Here is a 25,937-nt window from a genome sequence, read left to right on the forward strand (position 1 = left end):
CAAGACGTCCGTTCACTATCGTGACCGACCAACGATCGGTTTCTTTCATGCTAGATAACCGTCGTCGATCAAAAATGAAGAATAATAAAATTCAGTCCTGGAGGCTGGAACAAGCCTCATTTAGTTACGACGTTATATATCGACCTGGAAAACAAAATGCCGCATCTGATGCTCACGTCTACATGCGTATCAATTTTTCCCACGTCATTGCAAGAAATACACGAAGGTTTATGTCACCCGGCCGTCACAAGACTTCTACATTTCGTCAAATCGAAAAATTTGCCTGTCTCGACTGATGAAGTAAAAAGAACTTGTAAATTATGCCGCGTATGTGCGGAGCTTAAACCGAAATTTTATTCCCCACCGTATGGCACATTAATCAAGGCCACCACACGGTCACGGAAAGACTGGGTATGGACTTCAAGGGACCTTTGCCATCGCGGACAAAGAATGTATACATGATAACCATTGCCGATGAATATTCTAGATTCCCATTTGTATTTCCATGCACCAATCTTTCTTCCGCTTCAGTAATAAGCTGCCTTGAAAAATAATTTGCTCTGTTACTCCCTAATGCGTCACCGCTAAATGATGGATGCGACGTCTACCGAAATGAAGAGTTCAAAATTAAAATTTCAATTAGCTCTGACAATGCTAATAATGAAAGGATTGCCCCACGTCGTTCAACTCGAACTAACATTGGTGTTCAACAGAACGCTATGGTTTTTAAATATAGACGGGAAGAATGTTATGAGAATTAAGTTAAGTCATTCCTGTTGCAGTGTGCTACACTTAGTTTATATTTCGTCATTATTACATTATCGTTCTTTGTGTTGTGATCACTGATTATCGTCAAGCGACAACGGACTGCATTTGCCTTACTGCATTAGTTACGTGCCGTTACGAGTATTAGACGGTAGTCCGATTAAGTTTGGTTATACTTAGTGACTCAATGTAATTATGTTGCATGTTCTTGTGTTTAGGTTAAGATGCGTTTTTAGTTTCTTAAAGCCATAATTTGGTGTATAATAAATAAACTGTCATAACATCGGGTATTATGCTTGCTGAACGTCAAAGCGGGACGTTTGACTGACCGGCCGGGACAAGACGTTGAAAAGTGCGCCTAAAACGGGACATATGGTAAGCGTAGCTATTACTTTTATTTATTCCCAAATTTTCCATGAATCCTTGATGTTTTCTATAGGAACACTAGTCATAGCCGATCGTAAGTCGGAAACGCAGTGAGACATTACTTCTGTGCGCCCCATCAGGATGATTTTAGGGGTAGATTACCGACTTTATCCAATAAAAATCATAACTTGTATAGTTTTCATGATATATATATTTACCTACTGACTTTGCAACGCGCAACACTCGCAAAATAAGTTACCCCAATAGTGATTTTGTGTTTAGATAAAATGTAAAAAGACTAATTACCCGGTCCCGCGCAATTCTTTTCCCTTAGAGCCCCGCAATAACCGAGGCCCTGACACTAATTTATCATAATCACCTTAATATACGCCTGTGATATATTCTGTGTTTTATCCATGGGTATATATGTGTTAGTTCATATTTGATATATGTACAAATCGACCTTGATCGCCATTAAAATGTAAATAAATTACTGACGCTAAATTGCTTTCAGTCTCTCTATGAGGAATATTTTCTATTCAACAACTTTGAGCGCTGGGACAGTTGAAATTTTGTTACTAATGCTTTGTGCTATAGTCCATTAGCGTTTATCGGTAAACGAAGTCGAAAGTTCAAATCTAGCACGAGTTGGAAATATGTAGTTGCTAACAGTCGGAAAATCCAATAATCGACATTGAGCGATATACGCTTGAAGGTATTAACTTCTCATAATTGTAACTTTTTCAAAATATTTGGAATCAGATATATATCTATATATAGGTTGGATATACGAAAGCTTTAAGATGTCGCCAGGTGTATATCTGGCATGCACATTCTCATTGGTCCAGCTCAATGGTTTTTAAACTGGGGGGGCGAGAGGTCACAAGATTGAATCGAAAATTTCCTTGCAACGGCTCCTGAAACGGTCTTCACGTTCGTTAAAAATGCCGGCTTTTCCACGGTATAAAAAAAATTTCTGTCTCGTAATATTCAATCTATGACAACTGCAAAAATTCGAAATGTCCTTCCATTTTAATTCATTAGTGATTAGGACAAGGTAACTTGCGGTTGCGGCGACTCGCGACAAAATAAACAGATCTGATCTAATTACAGATCTGAAATACCCCGTTAATCCGCGGACATAATAATGTGAGATTAACTGCCTGATTATATTTAGTTTTGATATATATTGCGCTCCAGCGATTTCGTGATCGTTGTTAGAAAGATCTGGTTTGAACTTCCAGAAACTATATTTAATTTAGTACAATGAAAATGCATATAAAGTATATTAGTTAATCAAATATTCATCTCCCGAAATTCCCGCGCTACGGCTTCTGAGTCAGTCGTCGAGATTACGCTGCCTGTCAAAAGAGCCGAAATTTTCAACGGATATGAAATGTTTTTTCTGTTGAATAAAATATTCAATCCATGACTTAATACTGACGATATACATACTTAAAATGGTTGCTTCATGTATTAAGTTGTGATAAATCAAATCTGCGATTCAATACTACGGCAATCCGCGGACATAAAAATATGTGGCAAAGTGACTATTACATTTGGTTTTTATCCGTATTCTTGCAAATTAGACCAATATAAGTCGTCCCTGCAACTCTTACTCCACTGTCACTCGATTATTTTTAGGATATCACCGTTAGAAAAATTCCCAAGTCTGCGATAAAATCTCACAGAGTAAAATTCATCTCAAGTCTGTAGTTTTAGAACACTACAGGTGTGCCGCATGCACAAGTAATTTATGATTTGCAATGTCTAAGAATTTTTTTGTTTAATTTGTCGCGGTCCATGCCAAAACAAAACTCATGGTGTTTTCCGTTTAATTTTTATTATTATTTAATGATGCCGCTTTTCCAATCAAGACATTTTTGGTTGCGAATTCACTTTTTTATTATATCTTTAGCATCTCGTCGCTAATGATTATATAAATAAAACTAACTCGTTTCCTCACAAGTGTCATGGTTCCACGTCATAACGAAAAAAACAAATCATCATCGTCTCGACACAAAACATATATATGTCAAGGGAGATTTCTGATTTAGGGAGAACAAACAAATAATAATTTTTTATGAATTAAATAACACGTCACGCTGGCGAAAACAATCGGAGATTTAAACAAAATGCAATCGCATACGTCATTAGCGACTTTATTTTTCAACGGTCAGGGGCCTGGAAAACGTCCACATGCATATTAACTATTAAAGGCGCTCTCAAAGTATGTGCACCAAGATTGCGCACAACTTGAACCCTAACCTGGTACACATACTATGTTCAGGTTGTGCGCCATCTTGGTGCACATACTTCTGGAGGTTCCTTTTAAAAATGTACACGAATTCATTTGCATTCTCCATTTTCTAAACTGTTGAATCTGATGCGTTTTATGCCTAAACAATCTGAGCAATGGTGATATGAGACCGACACTTTTACAGCGCCATCTTAATATAATGCACCTACCACAAAGGCACTTTTCAAAGCAAGAAGTAGGGGGGGGGGGGGGGGTGCGAAGTTTGTAAATTTTTTCAAAGGGGGGCGCGGCTCGAAAAGTTTAAAAACCACTGCTAGCTGCTCGAGTTGTTGGATTAGAAGTGAGGCCTATTCAAATTGATGTTGTTCGTTATGCTGCTTGGAAAATTTTCTCCTCAACTCATGGACTACAAGGCAAAATTTTCAGAACTCGAAGATGGATGATATTTTTATTCAATTTCTTCCGGAGTCTCGCGGGTTCCTTCGCGGTAACACGGTTAGGTGACATATTGTTCGTCCCCTAAACCTAAAGGACATCATGAGACAACTTTTTATAAACTTGATTGTAGGTTAGCTTGTACGAGAAACTTAGCACGCGGAAGTTTGTTCCAATGACGCTCAAGACCTGGCGTATGATGTCATTCGCTTTAGTAGGAAATAGGATTTCTAACACACGGTTGATCACTTGCGCGGGATCGTAAGTTAGATTTTCACGTGGCCTTTTTATATAATATGTGTGCGAGATAATTGCTGGACTTTTCATTGTCTGGAATGACCGGCCGTTGGTCAGTTATAGCAGTGTTTTTCAACCGGGGTGCCGCGGCACGCCGGTGTGCCGTGAAATATTGCCAGGGGTGCCGTGGGAAATTCTCTAATTTGTGTGTCTATGTGGTGTAGCGCCGGCAGAGTAATCATGTAGTACTGTTCCATATCAGAAGGTGATGGCGATTTGCCTTGTGCTTGCAAACGAGAGAAATAGTCACGCATGGATGCAGCTGTGGCCGGGACCCCGGGAAATCTCGATCCCAAAATCCCGGAATTTGGACTGTTTTTTTCAATCCCGATCCCGCAATTATTTCCTAAAAATTCCGGGATTTTAAGGCTTTGTTATCCACATATGGATATTCTCGTAAATGGTAGGTTATGCCATTTTATTTAATATTTATTTTGAAAAAAAAGCCTTACAGTTTGAGTCAGTGAGACTAAGTGGAAACATTGTGCGAAATTTTTCTCAAATTGTACCAAGGAATTATTATTTGACTAGTAGAATTGCCATTATTGCCGACTTATTTAATTATATATATCTTGAACTTAAAATAGAATAAAGATTCACGCAAGATTCATGACTTTGCAAGATTTTTATTCACTATTTAATACGAAAATAAAACAGCCACAATAGAAATGTAAAATCAAGTAGGTCAACTATCGTCTTCATAAATATCCGCATTCCGGCGTCAGAAACGATAATATTTTTAGCTTAAAATTGGGACAAGTAATTTACAAACGGTGAAAAGAAAGATCAGAGCGGTTAAAAAATGGAATAAAATCCCGAATTCAACCCGATATTTAAAACAATTGTTTTAAATCAAGTTTTTTTTGCCTGTTTGTTCAAAATGGCTGTACTATTTGATTTTTTTGTATTAAATAGGTTGAAGAAAAATGGATGTAAAAACTTGACAAGCGCTTCTTATTTGCAATAAATTCTTCAAAACGCCACAAATAACGATAAAGGCTCATGCACACCTTCCTCAAGCTGTAGTCGGTGGTTGGCGCAGTAAGACGCAACCGATAACGTAACGTAACCATTACGTAAACGACCCTGCGACGAATCCACCTTGCGAAAATTGAAATGCGATCGAATAAATGATATTGTATAACCTTGAAAAACTCTTATCACTTCAACTTTTAAAAACAAAGCTTGCTAAGCTAAGCATAAATTACCCGAACAGTATTAACCGTAATAAAGCCTTCATTTTATGAGAAAATGTCAATACATGAACTCGAAATCCACATCATTGCGTCATAACAGATTAGTTGAAGCGTATTTGCATCAGAGAATCTTACAATTAACATATAGGCCAGGCTAGCGTGTCTCATCCGCCGTCGATGTAAGCATATTCTTCATTCTCGCAACCCACTCGTTTTGCCGAAGGCTGTCATTCCCCTAATTGATTTTGTAGTAGGCTTCTGAGCCAATTTTCATGATTTTTCTTACTCAAAACGTCTCTTTGAATCTCGGATAAACATTCCGGTTGAAATCTTATGACTTTTGTGGAGATACGAAAGTAGGGCTGGGCATTTTCGAATACCTGATGATTTCAGAATCGAATCGAATATTTTTTTCGAATTGAATCTCGAATACTTGGGGAGATATATAATTGTATGTAACTTTCTTCTTGTATTTGGTCCTCCATACACAAAAATTACTAGAAACGTAAAATACATCACTCAGACAGATTGCTGAGCGTTTACACACAATAAAAAACACGTTTTTATCAAGAACTCACTACAGAAAAGAGTCCTAGGTCAGAATTGCGTTGAAAAAATATGACTTCATAAAAAAAAATTGAGAAGAAAAAAACAAGATGGCGGCGATTCGAAATGCCCAGCCCTATACGAAAGTCGCGATAAATGTACGCAATAGAAGTAGAAGTCAAAATAGGAATTTTGACTTACATTTTCAAAATTATAATTCCGGCTGCGTGTACAGCTGCCCGAATACAACGTTTTGGCGTAGTTTCGCGGCGATGCAAGGGGTATTTCAATAAAAAATACAGAGAAAATATGATTTAAAACAAGCCCTTGTTTTAAAACACGATGTTTTTTTTAGAATTGATAAAAAACAAACTCGGTAACTATTAACCATTTGTTCGCGTTCGATTATCGTACTATTTATGAGTAGAAAATGTTCGTGTTTTGTGATAGGTGTGCCGCGAATATTTAATAAGCTAAACAGTGTGCCGCGATATAAAAAAGGTTGGGAACCAATGAGTTATAGCATACAACGCCATTCGAATTTAGTAGGTACTGCAAATCCGATCCCAATGAAATGAATGGGATTAGGACATGCTGAAATGAAGAACAACTGCATTACTGCATACTGTACTAAAAATATCGACATCCCGGTAGGATATTCCAAGCGGATAAGAAAGATGTGCTCTATTAACCGGATGTTTTAAAAGTTACCTAAGACATTCGGGTCACTTTTGCACGATTTTTACCCTCAAGTACCCAATATAGTCCGATTGTGATCGAATATAAGCGCGTATGTCGCACTATTCATTGCTGTAGGATAGTTTTTTATACCCGTCCGGAGAAGTCGGAGTACTCATTGATTTCTATGATAGGTCTTTCATTTTTGCCCCGAGGAGAGCAAAGCCGATAATAGGACTTAATCATATGGTGAACATGGGCTCCCGCCTGGTTGCCAGTCCATCTCTCGTTTGGGAATAGTTAAACAGTCGCTCTTTTTAGATACGGACTCGATGGTGTGGAAGCCGTGAAGAAATACTATCGGCTATAACTATCCTCCGCGGGATTCGAAGCTGCCAAACGTCGACTTATTGTCACTGGAAAACTCTTGATTTCTTTGCCTACTAAACCATCATCGAGTATATTTTTATTCTTCTTAGAATAAAACGCATGGTCGTATCGCTCCCTCCAGTCCAAACCAAAGAAACGTTATTCGCATTGCTTTATATTTATTATTTTTATCAATGTCACAGGTCACTGCAACAGCGAATGATGATCCATCTCAATCGGAGTGTTTCTAAGAGGAATTCAAACCGAATGACTTTCACAGATTCGCCGACTAGTGCCAGGTTTTAAATACGACACAGAATATAGGTGTTATTTGATTTCACGTATACCCAGTCTGATGAATTGTAACACATCTAATAACAGATACAAATTGACAGATACGAGCCTCAAATCTATTCTGAAAATTGCCGCAACTAACGGTATCTATCAGTTTTACACTTGCATGGTCTGCCAGTCGAGTTCAAAAGATAGTAGGCCTGTGATTTAAGAACTTTTGTCGATCTATGAGACAAACGAATGATTGAAAGACATATAACGTGGTTTGGGGCGTGGTTTATGAAGTGTTCCACAAAAAAATGCTCTGTTGAAAATGCACAAGAGTATGTTACAAGTCTCCTTTCCCGAAGTTGCTGCTAATTCCTGCAAAAACGTCGCTAGTGTCAAGTGACATAAAGATATCAAGAAATGTTTCAATATAATTCGTTAGGTCAAAATTATTCAAAAGTGAAACGACTGCCAGATGCTTGTCCCATATATGCAAATGTAAGACTATGCTGGCCATCGTTTCTCTTATTAAAATATTGAAATTAAACCTAAACCCCAATTGATTCAAATAGCTTGCAATAGGATACAATTTAATCTCGTTAGCTAGCATGCTCCTAGTTACCTAGCACCTGAATGCACCCTTCTTTTGTGCAACTTAATGATATGCTCTTGCGTAGAGTATGTTGCCATATCCGGCAAAGGAAATTAGCTAACTCATAACTCACAAGTCACAACCTAGAACAAAATATACCTTTCTCGGATTTGCCCTTCGATTTATTGAAATACCAGATAAAACAATTTGAAATATTTTCCTATTTATTTTGTCACAACTGAAGTAGGTTATGGAAAATGAACTAATCACTGGAAACAAATTTATAAATATAGTCAGTCCATGTAGAAACCTAAGATTGTCCAGGCTTTGCAAACAAAACGGAATCCCTTTCAAACTCTATCCTCGCTGTAAAAAAATTTGAGCGAGTTTATTTTAGATTAAATTTGAAACCTCGTAAATATTGAAATGTGAACACATTTAACAGCAATGCTTAAAAGCTTCAGATGAAAAGGAAATACAAAGTTTGAAAATCATAAAAGGAATATGAGTATTTAAAGAGATGGCTTCAAATGGACAGTGCTCCAATGAAGTTTGCAATATCATGAAAACAATAGAATTGATTAAGTATGATTTGGTACATAGTATGATTGCATAGCTGTACGAATTCATTCAAAATACTTGGTCTAAACCAGTAGTTATCAAACTTTTCAGGCTGTCTCCCAATTTTAGAATTTGTCAAGTCTCGTGCCCCACCTCGAAAATAACAAGCTATCAAATAACAGATAATAAGGCGAAAGTATGTTTTATGAAGTTTTGAAATGTAAATATCCAAAATGAAGCAGGCAAGATCAAATCTAATGAATATTTTTATTTTTAAGCTTCCCGGCCCCTCAAAAAATTGTCTACGATCGCGGCCCACCGTTTGAGAACGTTTGGTAAAATTCAGAATTACTCATCAATAGAACATGCCCCAAAAATGTCACCATCACATATTTTAGAAATCATTAACTGCAGTTTAGCAATGCAAGCTTTTATAATACTCAATATTGACGACCTTAAATAATGATCTTGAAAAAAATCAGCCAGAAAAATAAATCTAGATAAATTACCTCTATCTCTAGCTTCCTCCTTTTGTGTCAAATATTTTTGTACTTTTTCATTTTCCACAACTCTTTCCTTCTCTCTCAATGCTGTGACTTTATCTACAAAGCAAGAGTTTGGAAGATATCAATGGTGGATGTTAAAATATTTTCCATTTGACAAACAGATACTTATTACTAGAATTTATCTTGACTTGGATAATAATTGTGCATAAAAGGATTTCCATCTCCTTTGCCAATTCAGGATGGTTCATGTAACCGTTTGTGGCTCAAAACTTCCACAAGTATTCAAATCCATACAACTGAAACAATAAACTTTAACTACTCCCAAGCCATCACCGCATCCCCGGGCATAAATGAAAATATCGCAAGAAGGTTTTGATTATGAATCACACTTACTGTTTTTTCTGTATCCATATGTGACTCCAAGTAACAGTAATGACCATCTTGCAGTCTGAAAAATAATGAAAACATTTTTCTTTCATACCATATATAAATATTTATCTAAGTAGATGTTATAACATTAAGCTTGAAATTTAGCTTGCAAGTTATGTCTAATCTACCATACTAGTCTTCGTTCAAATTTCTCAATGATAACTTGAATTATTAAAATCGTCATAATATGATTCAATTTTGCCTTTCGCCCCAGCGGAGTACGAGTTTTGACTTTTGGTATAAACGAATTTTGCTCTACTGAGCATGAAATTGAGTTGAAGATTACTTTTTGCTAGTTGCATGGTATAAAACATTTCGATATAATTTAAAAGACTTACCTTTATCAAAGGTGAAACAGCGAGAGGAGCAGACATATTGATTTAAATTATAATCTAGAAAAAATTCAAAAGGTAGAAAATGAGTCAGAAAATATATAAAAAGATGTTTACTTCACACATCCAGCAGAAATATGACAACTGTGGTAAAAATAATGTGGGTAAGCACTCCGGAAATGATCAATCAAGCATACGTGATAATAATATTATCCTATTATGTTCATGTTCCCAATAATATCATTGCTACTATTTGCATATCATTAACTCCTTGATCAATAGTAAGGAAAATTGACCATACTCTGTACAGCTTACATTTAGTAATAGTTTTCCTTCTAACTTCAAATTAAAAATTATATACGAATATGCCAATAAATGCAAGTTACAACTTGATAGTATGATTATTCCCTCCAACATAAAATAGTCAAATGATATAGATTCAAAATTTTTCTATCTTATTCAATATTAATCTAACCATCATATGCAGGAAACGGGGAAAAACTTGTCTCCATAATTCCTAAAAAGCAGCAAACAGACTATTTGCACTGCATAAAAATTTTAGAGTGGAAAATGAAAAAAGGAGGTATGAGCTTGTTCCATTGGTCTTCTGGGAAGTTTATATAACAAAATTAGTGATAAATTTTGATTATCAATCAATATGCCATATTTTATTTTGACACAAATATTAAGAATGCAGTATTAAGAAATCCTTTTTGTGTAAACATTGCAGTACAATATTTTAAGAGCAGCTTTTCTTGGAAAGGCAAAAATATTACGTACACAAAACATACAAACGATTAACTACACAAATTTTAATTTTTTCAAATTTTTTTCCTTCACATTTCATTCTCAAATAGTTTAATTCAATAATTCAAATATAAAATGAATAATTCAATAATTCAAATATAAAATGAATTATCAAATCAAGTTGAAAATTAAGCAAATGTTTGCTTTCAATCAGAAAATACTTCAGTCCAGTGCAACTTTAAATAAAAATGAACAAGGGTTGACTTCATTATGATTAGACCCTTAAAAATATCCCTTATCCTCCAACTGTCTAACCACATGAAAAACCCATTCCTTCAACCTCAAAAGCTGACATCACTTTTCAGTAATTTACAACACCCGATCACAATATTCCATATGCATAGTAACTAAACAGGCACACTATTTGAAGGAACTGATCGGGCTGTTTTATAAATTGAAAAATAATTTGATGGCGCATGACATACAAAATTAACAAAATCCATCAATCTCGGAAAATCTTCTTCTGGTCCTAAATAAAATGATTCTGGATCAAAAGGCTTTGAATGATCAAATTGTTCTGTTGGCAAAAGCCATGTAAGCACAACAGATTTTTCACACAGTGGATCTATTAAAAATGACCTGCATTGTGCATAATATTTTTGTCCATCGTCAACATCCACCACAAAAACCACATCTCCAGTTTGGTAATACTGTCCTTTATAAAAAATACAGTCACTTGTTGTGATAGATGAAAACGTGCCTTTGCCCTTAAAAGTGGTCTTCTGCTTGAAAATCACCCGCCTGCTTTTTCCTTTTGTTGGCAACCGCCTTTCCGACGTTTTTTGTTTTGAGGTTTTTAATCTTGCTGAAGCTCGCTTACCACCATTACCATTGCCAGAACCATCATTATCGTTGATCTCTTGTTTTGACTTGTCCATAATTAGGCCAAACTCAATGTAAATTCAGAATCACTGCTTCTACAAACCAGCAGAACGCCATTCTCAAATGAGCCAAGAAAACCAAGCAGCAAACCTCACTACTTCACCAAGTGTTAACCTCTAAAAGCAGAGATCATTGAAATTTATAGATGCCAGATTTTGTGTGAGTGTTGTCTCACACGTCGTTGGCAGTTATCTTTACTGTTATTTTTTGAATATTTGTGACTATTGTTATTATTTTACTATTTGTGCATAATAAATTTTACAATTAAACAACTACCACGCCATGTTAAGAACGTAACGGTAGACACTTGCAGTGCTTACAGCAGAAATGTCAAAAATAAGCATACTCAAAATACTGCATTCAAATTCTGAACATCGCCGATGATATATTTGTAGAAGTAAAATGAAATTTCAAAAGATGTTATTTAGTAAGCAAAGTCCGCATTACGACAAACAGCGATGTGTACATATGTTATACATTTGAATACAATTTGCAACCACACGCACACAATTAAAAACTTTCGTCATAAACACATTCCGTGTACCGTAATTTTTCTGTAAAGTAAAGAAAATGATAAATGCTTAGATTCTGCAGTGAATAATTCTGAAATCTTAATACTTGATACACCAATCTAATACAGTGCTCTTCAACAGGGGTTCCACATGCAGTGGGGTTCCTCCGTGAGTTTATAGGGTTCCTTGGGGGTTCCGCGTAAAGGAAAAAATGACTGCTGGGTCAGTGAAATTGCAAAAAAATGATTATTCTTCTTTTCCATTTTTGGATGATTTTCTAAGTGCGCAACAGCAAGAAGGACTCCTAGATATCCGTAATGAAAAAAAATGCAATAACAACCTAGTCATTGAATTTCACGCTTGTAACCTTCTTTCTGTTTCGTTGTTGAGGTGGAAATATTTGAATTACAAATATTTCGTGTTACGAGTATTTCGTGTTTTATTTTTGTTATTTGGGGTTCCATAAAAAACGAAAAATGATATCAGGGGTTCCGCAATAACAAAAAGGTTGAAGAGCACTGATCTAATATGAATCAATTCTCCAAGGACCTGAATTTTTGAATGCAAAATATGATGAAAGATTTTAACAATTTCACATTAGCTGAAATTTCTGAATGTTTATGCCAATCAATCAAACAAATCGTTTCTTATTAGCTCAGTTTATGTCGTATGGGTTTTTCATGTTTGTCACGGAAAAAGGTAAGCCGACGAGACGGAATTTTAACAGCGTGTGTTAAATGTAGGCCTATCAAAACAAACAATGTCTCGATGCTCGATTTAATTGCTCATATGATTTATAATATCATTCTTTTCGTCCGTTGTTTGTGTACCGCATCCGTGCCATGGAAAAAGATTAGGGATGTCAGGGATTCTTTGTTATATTTCTTTGATTTTGTTATAATTTGACTTTCAGTCATTAAACCTGAATGTCAATCGTCCGTAAGTTTTCATACAGGCGTTTAACTATTTATATTTTGTGTCCGAGCTATCAAAACGTTGTAGCTAATTTCATACGAAAGAGTATATATATCAGTGTGGTTATGGGAAAATAACTTTTAATATTTGGATACTAAGTACGACTTAACTTGTTTCTGAAATGATTTTTTGGATTTTAATGACTTCAAATTCAAGGGGAGAGAGTTCCATAGCTTAGGTCCATTATAGCATAGGGCATGCTGGCTCACAGATTTACTCATAAACGGTATAAATAAATTGGAATTACTTCTTCGATTGGAGGTGGTTTTGGTTAGAATGTCGTCAAAGCAGTTTGACAATGAGTTGTCATGAAAATCATAAACTAATGATAATACTTCAAATTTCATTATGTCTTCAACCTTGAGTATATTTAGCGATTTATAGAAATGATGTACGTTTTCACGTTTACTTTTCCTAAAGACAATTCTTAAAAAATTATTACAAATGCTTTGCAATTTCGAGACAAGTGTTTTATTACCATGGAGCCAGACTGAGCTACAATATCGGATATGACTTAGTAGTAGAGATTGAAACATTGCTAGTAAAGCTGATTGATTAACGCACTGGGATACTTTAGCAGCAACTGCCAAGTTCCTTTTTGTTTTACCAATAACATGCAACATTTGTGATTTCCATGATAGATTTTCATCAAAGATAACTCCTAGAAATTTTATTTCTTTCACTCTTTCAATTTCATTGTCATTGAGCAGTAGTGGTTTTGAACAACTCACACTTTTATGCTTGCTTGGGTGGAATAATACAAATTTAGTTTTGTTAGCATTAAGAGATAATTTGTTAACCAACATCCAGCTATGAATGTTGGTTAGTTCTTGGTTTGCAACTGTGAGTAGATCTTCAAGGTTTTTCCCATGAAGAATCAAGTCAGTGTCATCAGCAAACATGATCGACTCAGAGGATTTCAGACACCTGGACATGTCATTAATGTAAGCTAGAAAAAATAATGGGCCAAGTAAAGATCCTTGTGGAACTCCGTGCTTCATGACACAAATATTTGTAGAGAATGAGTTGTCATATTGCACAATTTGTTTCCTGTCTTGCAGGTAGCTCCTGATCCAATTGAATGGGACGCCTCTAATTCCATAGTGATAGAGCTTACTTAAAAGGATGGAATGGTCAATGGTGTCGAAAGCTTTTGAAATATCAAGAAATATTCCAATTGCATGTTGTTTGCTTTCAAAGGCCTTGGTCAGTTTGTGTACCAAAACATTAGCAGCCATAGCAGTGGAGTGATGCTTGCGGAAACCAAATTGATGAGAGTGGAAAACATTGTTAGTTTCAAAGAAGTTTGACATTCTACTATACATTATTTTCTCAAGAATCTTAGAAAAGGATGGTAAAAGACTAATAGGTCTATAATTTCCAAGATCTGAAACACTACCCTTTTTAAATAGAGGAAGAACTTTAGATGTCTTGAAGCTTTCAATGAATAACCCACTAGATAGTGAAAGATTAAATATATATGTCAGGATGTCAATGATATGTTCTGGAACGTGTTTCAATACTTTGAATGGAATACCATCAATTCCAAAACTTGACTTGGGCTTCATTTCGCGTATAATATTTTTTATTTCTAATGATGTAGTTGGCCTTAAAAACATGGATGAGGATTTTTGCTTTCCAAGATATGAAATGTAATTTTTGTCACAGCCAGCTGGTTGTGGCATACAGTCGAGCAGGGTTTGTGCCACTTGGGAAAAGTGTTCATTAAATTTATTTGCAATTTGTGTATTACTGCAATCGAGTCCAATCAAAGGACAAGAACCTGTTTTATTTTTACCAATAAGTTCATTAATTGTTTTCCACACTGCCTTGATGTTACCTTTGTGAGAGGCAAATTTAGATTTGTAATAATTTGATTTCTTTTTGTAGAGCAATCGAGTATAAAGGTTCCTGCATTCATTGAACTGTAATTTGTGCTTGTCATTTATGTTTTTATTGTTTATTAATTTCTTATAAAGTTTTTGTTTGACTTTGTTTAGTTTACGTAACTCAGTATCATACCAAGGTTTGTTTGATCTGTTTGTTTGTTTTTTTGTAAGGAAAAGATTGAGAGTAAGCAGTAGAGAATTTTTCAAAAAATTTTTCAAAGCAAGTGTTGGGATCCTGGATGCTGCTGAAGTCATCAATATCAATAGAATTCAGTTCGTTCATAAAAGTATTCAAGTTGGACGAAGTAAACTGGCGGTAAAGCGTTCCAATTCTGTTCTGAATTTGCTTTTCTAGAAGAGAGCATTGTACAATTGGCAGATGATCAGAAACACATTCTGCTAAAACAGCACTATTAACTTTTTTATCATATACGTTTGTCCAAATGTGGTCTATACAGGTAGCAGAACTTGAAGTTATCCTGGTGGGGCAGTTTATCAGAGAATAATAGGCCAGGTTGTGCATAATATCAACAAATAGGCTGGTATTCATATTGGACTCATCGATAAGATTATAGTTGAAGTCACCCATTATATAATTATAATTCAACTTGTTCATCTTTGAGAGAACTTGGGACAAGAGATTCCGAAAGTTAGCATTGTTCAATTCATCAGTTAGTGGTGATCTATAAATAGTACCGCAGGTTATTGTTTTATTTTCCAATAATATGTCAATAAATATAGATTCGAAAACCTTTTCACACATTATAGTAATATCCTTGCGGACAATGTATTTCAAATCATTTCGAATGTAGAGACCAACACCACCACCTCGGTGATGAAATCTACTGTTGGTGATAAAAACATAGCCATCCAATGTATTGAAATGGCCATTTGTACCAGATACAATCCATGTTTCATTTACAGCAATTACATGAGGCTTACAATTCAGTGAATTCACTAGTGCTTCAAATTTTGTGTAGTTTTTGAAAGAGGCTAAAGATCTGATATTGAGTGAAAGAGTCATGAAACCACTTAGTTTAAAACTATCATTGAATTTGAGATCATTGACATCACTAGAGCAAATATACTGATTTGAGCTGTTGTACATGAAAACACTGTTTATGTTGTTGAATTCATCATTGTCAGTATTGGCTGACTCAAGAAACATTTGGTTTAGGTATTCAGGATCAAGAATTTTAGTAAGTGCCTGGGCTTCAGCTTTTTCTGAATGAAGAGAAGTACATGATTCTAATAATTCAGAATCAGAGAGAGAAGAGAATGGTATGCAATCTTTTTCACAAAAGAAACAGCACCAAGGCATATCATCAGCTTCAGATTGCAGGTTTTCATACTGCTGGTTAGAGATATTGGTGCATTTTAAATGTATCCAATGTGAGCAAATGTTGCAAAAAATAGCTTTCTGATTAGTTCGGACTGATTTGTGGCAATTTCTACAGGGATATTTTAAATTATGTTTCATGGTGGTGGCAAAGTAATGAAATAAAAAAATAAAAAAAGTATAGTGAAGTAAGACAAAATCTAAAATACAAAGCTTGAATACAAAGTTTCCAGGTGCAGAACTTATGGTTAAATAAGTACTAGCCTAATTAGCATAAGGAAAATAAGGGTGAAAATAAATTAAGTTAAATTATATTATCAACCCTGTGCTAAAGGCCACCACTATACCAATGAGACCAAGTTGCAAACAGTGTGCCTATTTGCTAGGTCCCATTGGGCGAGCAGCAGCCCTGGAGTACAGGGGACGAGAGAGAGTAGTGATATCATTTAAACAAGATATAACTCGCCTTCTGTCCAAGTAAGCGTATATAGTCCCATTCATTGTCGACACCTTATGCTTCCCGAATGCTTCCTTGGCAGCGGCGAGGAGCTTGAGCCTATTCCGGGTCAAGGACTCCGTGATGGACAAACCGCTGCCTTTTAGATCTTTCTTCCTACCATATATTAAATTTTTTGTCGATCTTCGGACAAATTTAATAATGATGGGGTTCTTCGGGGACTTGGATCGCAATTTATGGGTTATATCAATATCCGTGTTAACAATAGGCTGGTCAAGATTGAAGTTATTGTTCAGGGTGTTAACAACAAAGTCTTCAAACTTGTAGTACTCAGATTCTGGAACAGATTTGCAGCCATGAAGAACAACACAGTTCCTCCGGCTGTACTGTTCCTGATCATCTTGCTGTTTTTCACATAACTCCAGTCTTTTTATAATCTCCTCGATCTTAAGTGAGATTTGAGCCACATCATGCTGGAACTTCTTAACAGCTTCAGACTTGCTGCCATGGTCTTCAGTGGCAGACAGTTCATCTGAGCGTTGCATGAGCGCTTGTTGGTTGGCCTGGAGGGATGTAACAGCAGCCAGAATCTGGTTATGAACTTCGGTATTCATATTGATTTTCCGTGGAGTTTCGAGTTGAACAGGTAATTATTTCAGCAAAATCCAATGTAGTATTATGATTAGAAAGGTATATTCCGTTTGTTGATATAATCGAAGGTAGCAGGCTTTAGTACTTAAGTTAACCAAAGATTAAACTATCATCTGCAAACTTAATTATACAGCGAATAATGATACCTTATGAGGGTTGTAGACCGTATAGTTTAGCTCCTGTACCTATTATTGTAATTAGGCGACCAGTGGAGATATATTGGATTCTCCCCTTCATTTTAATTTGTTGTGGTATTCTATGATTTGTTTTGTGTGTATACAAAATTTTATCCTAGGTTGAGGTTCTGCTGTGAAGTTGATGTGAAGGCCAACATACGAATGGTCAGTGTGGTTTGAGAGTTTCTGCATGGTTTGCGAGGAATTCACCCTGTGTCCCAACCATATTTCAACTCTGGTCTTTGAACTAGCGTTTTATAGATAGATAACTAATAATCAATATCTACTCGAAATAATAATTAATTCTAAACAAAAGTGTAGGGTAGTGCTGTTTCCAAATATGTAACCCTTGAATATCCTACTCGCAGATTTGTTTTCTGTTTTTCAGGTCGTTCTGTGATGATCAATACAATGGCTAGTTTATTGAATATAAATGGTGTCTACAACAACAAAATTCGCAGGCTGATGTCTCATCCACGATAAACTTGAATCTATTACGCCACAATAATTAAATGAAGAAATGATCCTGTGAAATAACAATACTAATTCCTTTATTCCTAATTCCTTTATCCTTGCAGAAGTCAATATCTAAGAATGAAAAAAAAAACCTTATAACCTTAGCAACCAACATATTCCTATACCCTGTCTTTCTACCTTAATTAATTATAATTACTCATACTTATAAAGTTACTGATAGATTTAAATACTTATTGCAATCTGGACTACAATTTGGCAATAATAGGCTCTAGTTTGGGCAATGAAGTGGTCTAGCCCACCTCTTCATGCACCCAATTCTGGCAACTTTGGTTGGGCATTTTGGCATTTGACTCCATCTATAATCAGCTTGACAATATATTTTTTTATAAAAGTTTATCTTTACTGTTCACTCCCATTTATAAAATTGATCAATTTGGCAGTGGCAATCATGATAAATTTATAAATATGGTGTGGCAAGTAATTTTTATTTATTTATTTTTTATTAACTACCAGTATGTAATTTTTCATGTTCCCTTTACTTAATAACTTCTATATGGTTGTGTGTGTGGGTGCGTGTGAGCGTGTGTGAAATATTTCAATTATTTTAGGTGAGTGAACACGTACCACATGTTCTTGGCAAAACCTTCCATCTTATATACATTCTGTACGTTTTAAACCTTATCTAAGGTTTTGTTCGCTCTCCTGATTTCATAATCAGTTTTTATTTATTTATTTTTAGCATTCATTTTATTGTTTTGCTGATTATGGAGTCGAAATAAACTTATACTTATACTTATATATATAGTTTGAAATTTCTAAAGCAATACACAAATCCCAAGTGTTCTTCTCTTTAAATATTTAAGAGTCGATACACAGCGACAATGGGGTTATTTTGCACAACTTGCGCTATTACAAATAATTACTAACGTCGTATTAAGTATTAAAATATTGCAACGTTAGCTATAGCAGTCTTCTCATTTTTTTGCATCGTTGTCCATAGCAAGCATTCTTTTCGCTTCATTGCATCGCTTTCTAGAGCAGGCAATCTTCTCATTTTGAATGAAAGTAGGTAGATATAAATGGTGCGAGTGAATTAAATTGCAATTATCAGAGGTCGCAAAAGACAGATAAGAAATAGGTATCCTGTATATCTGCAAAAGATGATAAAAAAGCACCATTACTTACCGTATATCAATATATGTAAATAATAATAAAAATTCTTCGTATCTAAATCAGGTTGACAATGTTGCCTTTTAGACCTACTGGGAGTAAGAAGGATTAACTTGACTCTGTGATTTATAGCGTGCTATCAACCAACGCACATAATATACAGGTACATTATATACCAACAAGTAATAATATACAAGAAGAAAAACTTGATGTTATCACAAAATGTGGGTAATCTATTAGAATATAGGCCACGGTACATAACTGGCCACAGCTATTAAAACTTTGGAAATCTAGTAAATTAAATTAAAATAGTATAAGATTAATTAATACGAACAAGAAGATTTTGGATATTTTAAAATTATTTGAATATTAGAATATATGAACATTTCTGAGAACATTTAATTCAGCAGAGTTTTTGTCCATGTTATACTATATATATTTATATATAAATTTGATAGTGTATTCTGTTTATAACCTATTGAATATGCTATTTACAGGTGCCAATACACTATTGTAATATACATATTATTGACAATAAATTTTGATTTAACAGCATGGGCCTCAGTGAACTTCTCATATTTTTGTTTAAATTTTGGTCTTCATTTTTCGTCAGTTTTTGGAGGTGAGTTATTTGTTTTGGTGTTATTTAAATATTTACAATGGCAAGTCATAAATGAAAAATACAACAAAGACCTTCTAGAACTTAGCCTTAGATTAAAAGTTGAATATTCAAATAATATTTTCCACTGGGAAGTTATTGGCTACTATATATAAAGACATTTAAAAACCTTAGTCCAATATACTTTTTGCACTGTAATATACTATATTTAATTGTATATAAAAAGTATTTGCTTTTTAATTTCTATAGGACTTCAAGGTTATCAATTTTTTTTCACAGATTGTTTTTTCCAGTCCCGCCAAAAGATGTCAGAAATGAACTTGTGCTTGTGACAGGTGCAGGACATGGTATGGGAAGAATTGAAGCTGTTGAATTTGCAAAGCGGGGTGCTATCATCATTGTGGGTTATACCATTCGTCGTTGATAAACCATTTGTTTATTCTTCTACTTTTACAATGTTTGTGCTCGTTTAGTTAATGTTCAACTATATTACGATGTCTATATCTACTATACAAATAACTTTTTAATTTCAGTCAAAGAGACATCAGGTATTTGACTTGCAACATGTTGCAAAATGAATCTTAGTATTGAATGCATGAATATAAAGCTTATGAACATTATGAAGATAGGCTACAAATTTATATATATCTTCAAAATATTTCTTCACTGCTTTGAGCAGTACATTCCGAAACCGACGCTCTCAGACAAAATTCCAGCTAGCTCAACCTCGAGTTGCTTAAAACCTAGTGGGTTATTCGATGGTCTGACATCATCATAATTTTATGTTTTCGCCCATTGCAGAACATAGCAAGTCCCTGGATGTAATAATTGGACGTGACTATGATGACTATGATGACATTGCAAGTTAAAATCTTGGGTTCAAATCCCATTCCCATGACCTCACCTAGGGTGTAACAAAATGGGTAGGCAAAATTCCAGTCCTTCCAAACTATAATAGCTCTATATAAAGCAGTAACTGCTTGTTCAGAGCGAGAGTCATAATATATCAAAAGTCTCTGCACTGTCTTCTTCACTTAATTATTTATTCAATTGAAATGTTGAACTATTTTATCAGGTTGTTGACATAAATGAAGACAATAATGATGAAACTGCAAATCTTATCAGAGAAATGGGAGGCATTGTTCATGCTTATACTTGCGATGTCAGTAAACAAGAGAATGTCAAAAAGTAATATTGCATATAATGTGATTGGATTTTGTTTCGGAAAATTTAAGTGTTATAAATATGCATATCAATACTTCAGCTGTAAATCAACAACAACAACTATTATCAATTAAATTTATATTTGATCATGATAAAAACACATTTGTTTTGATTATGATAGAAATTGGATACTATGCCAAAAATCCATATTGGTGAAATATTTTATAATCTTACATACTTGATATGACAAAAGTTCTTTGTCACACATCCTTTTTATTTACTTTATATATGTATTCAAAAAGTTCTGTAAGGACTAATACACTTATTTTCAGTTTGGGTTTAAAATGATTTGTTTGTTATAGGAAAACGCTAACAAATTTGAATTTTATAGCTTAGCAGCTGAAATCCGACAAGAAGTAGGTGATGTTTCAATCTTGGTCAATAATGCAGGAGTAATCTATGTTGCTGATATTTCATCACTGACTAAGGACAAGATACAAAGAACCTTCGATGTCAATGTTCTAGCACATTTCTGGGTAACACTATTTAATATGTTTTTATCAAACTGTTGCCCTATGTTTAAGGCTTTGGATTCCCCTTTTATATATCTGAGTATTTATGCGTGAAGCCGCGGTCGCGGGAGGGCCCACAGCGCAAAGGGGCCCAAGCGGTTAGAATTTAGAAATTTGTGCCGCAAAACCAAAAGCTGCATTGCAAAACCAGTAATGCACATCTTATAACGTTGATGTTAGTTCTGCTCAAATCGTTTTGTTACGTAACAATGTCAGGGAGTCGTCGATTTTTGGTGTTTTGTGGTTTGATCACACTGGCAAAATTACGAAGGCTGTCAGAATGATGTCGAAAGCAAAACCACACGCAGAAAAAGGGCAGAAGAGGAAGCACCCATGAAAAAAATTAAAGTAACCAAGATAAACAACAAATTTTAGGTTACCATTGCCTTTTAATAGCGACATGTTATGCTTTTTGACGAAATAAAAAAGCGTTGTTTTAGCTTATGTTCGAGAGTTTTTAGGGTCATTTTCACGAAATATTTTTGCGGGGAGGCACAAGAGTCTTGCTACGCCACTGGCCTGAACCATTGTTCAGATGAAAGCTTTCTATCAGAATGTATGTTAATTAAAACAACTTGAGTATACTGGAAATTTGTTCGAAAATGTTTCGCTTTTATAAAATCAGTATTTTTCATTTTATGCTTTATTAGATAGCTAGTTCCTGAGCGCCAAAGTTTAGTGACTCGATTCCCAACGGATAAGCTTAAACAACAGTGAAAAGAATATGAGTCACATTGACATAAAACTTCTCCCTTCATGTTGTGACAATATTATTCCAACAAATCTAAAGAAACTAGGATTTAATCATGCATTCAACAACATTAACATTGGGTATTATCATTGTCTATTACAAGATACTGCTGCAACAAACTGATTAATTTTCTAATTTTTCAATACAACTCTGATAGTTGTGGTAAATAATTTTTTTCTCTATTTTGAAGCCTTGAGCATCCCACTCAAGCGACTAGAGTCATTGAAAAACGTGACTCTCACTCAATTCTCCTCAGCACTGAAGCCATGCATAGCATGGGGCTTTGCTTGGCCAGAAGGATGTCTTCTCAAAAAGCATAGTTTCTATATATGTAGGTAGTAGTGCTTATTCGAAGCCTTGTTAGGAGATTTTGGCAATCTTATACAAATATAACTGGCAATTCATATTTTCATGATGAATATTTTATTGTTCTTAGGCTACACATTCATTTCTTGCTTCTTATTTTACTGTTTTATTCGCTTTTTTTTACAGCTAATCCAAGAATTTTTACCTGCAATGAAAAGAAAAAATCATGGTCATATTGTTGCTCTGGCATCCCAGGCTGGACTTTCTGGAACTCCATATATGACTGATTATTGGTAAGATTGAATTATTTCAATTCTAAAGTCACCGTTGCAGCAGATGTTTCAGATCAAACAAACATGGCATCTGAGAAATTTTGCAAATCCCTAATGGATGGCACGTTATGCTCAGCCTCACTGACTGGTTACCATACATTAATTGCGCTTGGATATAATTCGAAGACAGTAACACACTTTGCAATGTTTGATACGATGTATCCATATTGATATCAGCCATTTTGCCGATATATGCAATTGCATCAGTATTGGCTGAAATAGATAGATAAATTTTCAATATATTCAGTTCTTTGATTTTGTCTGGAATGTTTTAATTTAAAGTATCAGTATACAAATATTGGCAACTGTTTGCAACATTTATTGCAGGGTCATCCAACCTTTTTAGCCAAAGGGCCACATTTAGTTTACGAATGATTGCGCGGGTCACTTGACATGATTGTTATGTTCTAGCTTTCCATACACCAACTACAGATTAATGAAAAAACAAACAAAACCCTCACACCAAAATTATAAAAACAATGAAAATACGAAGATACAGTTTACAGATACCTTTTTTAATGTCGAGTATGACACCGCGTCTATGGACGATGAAATGGACGATGTAGCAATGCATAGTAAATTTTTCATATTACTGATCTCACAGGGGATTTGACATGATTCATCCGTGAAAAAACTTTTTTTAATTGAGGTTTCAATAATGGCCCAAGTTTGTGAAAAACAATGGGATTCGTATAATACCACGCGGGCCACTCGGAGTAAGGTGTACCACTTTAGGCGGGCACATGTGGCCCACCGGCCACAGGTTGGACGACCCTGATTTATTGCCTCACAGTTAGTCAGTTAGTATAGTGACTGACTAAAATGAATGAACATATGTATTTCACCAAGTATTGTAGCTGGGGGGTATTGGGGTGGTATCGAAAAAAAGATGATATCGGTATATCTCTAATTTGATAATCGCAATTAAAAATTCAAATTCACTTCAAATGTGATAGCTAACTACTGGCATAGAATAATTGACCGAGTACTATTGATTATAATTTGTAGTGCATCAAAACATGCAGTTGTTGGACTCTACGAATCTCTTCGCCGAGAATTAAGATGGATGAAATACGATGGGATACATGTAACATATGTCTGTCCACTGTTTGTTGATACTGGATTTGTTAAAAATCCGACAATGAAAGGAATGAGTATACTTGGTCCTGAAGAGGTTGTGGATGCATTAGTGAAAGGAGTTCTGACTAATCAAGCTAAAGTGGTGCTGCCAAATACTCAAAGATTTTTCCTTTTTGCCAGGTAAGAAGACTGATAAGATGGCTAAATATTATGTTAAATATATTAAGAAGTTGGCCAGTTCAGTTTGAACCAATGCATGTTAACTACTGTTTACTTTGTGAATAACATGGATAAATAATTTGAGATCGGATTTTTATATTATCCCAGTGCTGTGGGAAGTCGATAGAACGTCTTAATGGCAAACCTCGGCCCCTTGTCCAGTTACCAGTCCATGTTGTGTTTGGGAATAGTCATCCAGTCATTCGTTCCAGATTCATAGACTTCGTTGATCCAATTCATAAATTCTATGCCATATTCATCCCTATTCTGGTATTATATCTGAGCCTATGCTATTCCATCTATACATTTTGTGAAAATGTTTTCACACGTTCCTTACATCAGATCAAACAATTAACAGGTCTTACAGGTTCAATAATAGGGTTACATTAACTGGGTGTTCATGATAGTGCAGTGGCCAAGGTTTAATCACAAATATAACTAGTAGTTTGACAGATAGCTCATCGTTTTCAAAGCAATTAGAATGATTTTATAATCTAGACACCAATGGGAAATGATGATTTGCCTAATACCACACCTCATACCTCTATTTAATAACCATGCGAAGCGCTATGGTTCACCATATGATCAAGATATCTCATAAACTTCCCTACATTTGTAATGAATACGCTATATTTTCTCCACTTTGTTTACTTTTGTATACAAACCTTTATCAGGTCTATCATGACACATGCTGCTGAAGAAGCATTGTTTGATTTTATTGATCCGCAATGCGATAAAGTTGATATGAAGAAGCATACCTAATTTTTTACTTAATTAATATACCTACCTCTAATTTGTGGTGCTGTCATTCATCAATAATCTATGCAAAATTTCAATTTTTAATCTAAACATCATGATGCAAATGTAATTTTCAAACTAATTTTTTCATTTCTTGTCTTCATCATATTATGTAAAAGAGAGATTTGATTTCACAAATAATGTCAACTCAACACTATAAAGCATTTGAAGCAACAGAAACATTTCAATAATAATTGGTTATCATTATTTGTGAGATATAACTATCTGCTCAAATTTTATTCGGAAATTTTATTCGGAGACTTCCTTCATTTTCGCGAGGTTTTGTCATTTCAGGTGAAAAATCCTCAAACGTTAAATTTTGTTTTATGCATTTCATTTACAAATTCAATCAAGAAACGTCACCAATAATACTTACAGCCATGATAGTTTTTGGAAAATAGACAGTTATTCAAATTTTTAAAATAATTGACTTTTCATGTAATACCCATTGAATAAAATTTGAGTGGTTCAATGTGAATCTATTTCTTATGTATAGCAGGATATTCATACTAATTCTGCGAAGTTCCATCAGTGGATAAAAGGGAAAAAATGATCTTGATAAGAATAGAATGAAAAGGTTAGTTTACCTGTGCACAGAACACGTTTGAAGCTAAGTATGTTTACAAAAGTAAATTAGTATGTGCGTGGTTAACAATGCTACAATCATCAAATTCATTAGTACATATGTTATATGGTGTTTCTCCAGTTTGAATACACAATTTTACGGCTGAAAAGGTCCATTTCAAAGTATTGACTCACCTAAAAGAAACGTCTTCAACTTACTGCCAAAAAGATTCCTTCAAATCACAATTGAAGAAAAAAATTTTCTGCAATTACTCTAAATATGTCGTGTTGGTGCTGAGTAGAACGTTGTCTATACATGATTAAATTGTGGTTTCCAAGGAAAATTTTATTGACAGTCCCAAGTATTACTGTCACTCAAACTTGTTCATCGCATTGCTATGAAATCTACTATGAATCGGACCTCTACTTGCAACAGCAGCGAGGTTTTGAACTTTTAGCCAACACCACACCATAACCAGACTCCAAAAATTGGGCCACATTGTACCATGAAATTTAATATATGTGTAAAAAGTAATATGATTGGAAGAAGACATTTTGCTCAGAATGTCAATCGCCAGTAGAA

The 25,937-nt window shown here is 34.8% G+C and overlaps 3 protein-coding genes and 1 long non-coding RNA gene across 5 annotated transcripts; 1 reads left to right on the plus strand and 3 right to left on the minus strand.

Annotated features, from left to right (window-relative positions):
• Positions 1-7,992: 7,992 nt before the first annotated feature.
• LOC144427321 (uncharacterized) lies at positions 7,993-10,691 on the minus strand. Its single transcript, XR_013477874.1, has 4 exons — positions 9,621-10,691; positions 9,247-9,301; positions 8,857-8,949; positions 7,993-8,152 (listed from the first exon to the last, which is right to left on the minus strand). It is a non-coding gene; the product is annotated as an uncharacterized LOC144427321 (long non-coding RNA).
• A 77-nt stretch (positions 10,692-10,768) lies between these two features.
• On the minus strand, positions 10,769-11,299 carry LOC144427267 (GATA zinc finger domain-containing protein 1-like). The gene has a single exon (XM_078116159.1). It carries the CDS (start codon positions 11,297-11,299, stop codon positions 10,769-10,771), a length of 531 nt encoding a protein of 176 aa, XP_077972285.1.
• A 5,094-nt stretch (positions 11,300-16,393) lies between these two features.
• On the minus strand, positions 16,394-17,089 carry LOC144427268 (uncharacterized). Its single transcript, XM_078116160.1, has one exon. It carries the CDS (start codon positions 17,087-17,089, stop codon positions 16,394-16,396), a length of 696 nt encoding a protein of 231 aa, XP_077972286.1.
• Positions 16,899-25,268, plus strand: LOC144427166 (estradiol 17-beta-dehydrogenase 11-like). 2 transcript variants are annotated; one of them, XM_078115943.1, is made up of 8 exons: positions 16,899-19,112; positions 19,503-19,571; positions 19,848-19,968; positions 20,644-20,756; positions 21,124-21,268; positions 22,548-22,654; positions 23,702-23,953; positions 24,667-25,268. In XM_078115943.1, the coding sequence occupies exons 2-8, from the start codon at positions 19,504-19,506 to the stop codon at positions 24,752-24,754; spliced, it is 894 nt and encodes a 297-aa protein (XP_077972069.1). In that variant the 5' UTR covers positions 16,899-19,112; position 19,503; the 3' UTR covers positions 24,755-25,268. The 2 variants fall into 2 exon arrangements, with proteins under 2 accessions (XP_077972069.1, XP_077972068.1); XM_078115942.1 differs by lacking the exon at positions 16,899-19,112 and having other exon boundaries at positions 19,445-19,571.
• The last annotated feature ends 669 nt before the right edge of the window (positions 25,269-25,937 follow it).

This window comes from Styela clava, chromosome 9 (genome assembly GCF_964204865.1).
Source record: "Styela clava chromosome 9, kaStyClav1.hap1.2, whole genome shotgun sequence".
NCBI lineage: Eukaryota > Metazoa > Chordata > Ascidiacea > Stolidobranchia > Styelidae > Styela > Styela clava.

Bases quoted from the DNA above. Each gene is read 5' to 3' on its own strand.
- LOC144427267 (XM_078116159.1), bottom strand. From the start codon at position 11,299: ATGGACAAGTCAAAACAAGAGATCAACGATAATGATGGTTCTGGCAAT.
- LOC144427166 (XM_078115943.1), top strand. From the start codon at position 19,504: ATGGGCCTCAGTGAACTTCTCATATTTTTGTTTAAATTTTGGTCTTCA. The intron at 19,572-19,847 runs GTGAGTTATTTG...TTTTTTTCACAG, and splicing joins TTTTTCGTCAGTTTTTGGAG to ATTGTTTTTTCCAGTCCCGC. The intron at 21,269-22,547 runs GTAACACTATTT...TTTTTTTTACAG, and splicing joins ATGTTCTAGCACATTTCTGG to CTAATCCAAGAATTTTTACC.
- LOC144427268 (XM_078116160.1), bottom strand. From the start codon at position 17,089: ATGAATACCGAAGTTCATAACCAGATTCTGGCTGCTGTTACATCCCTC.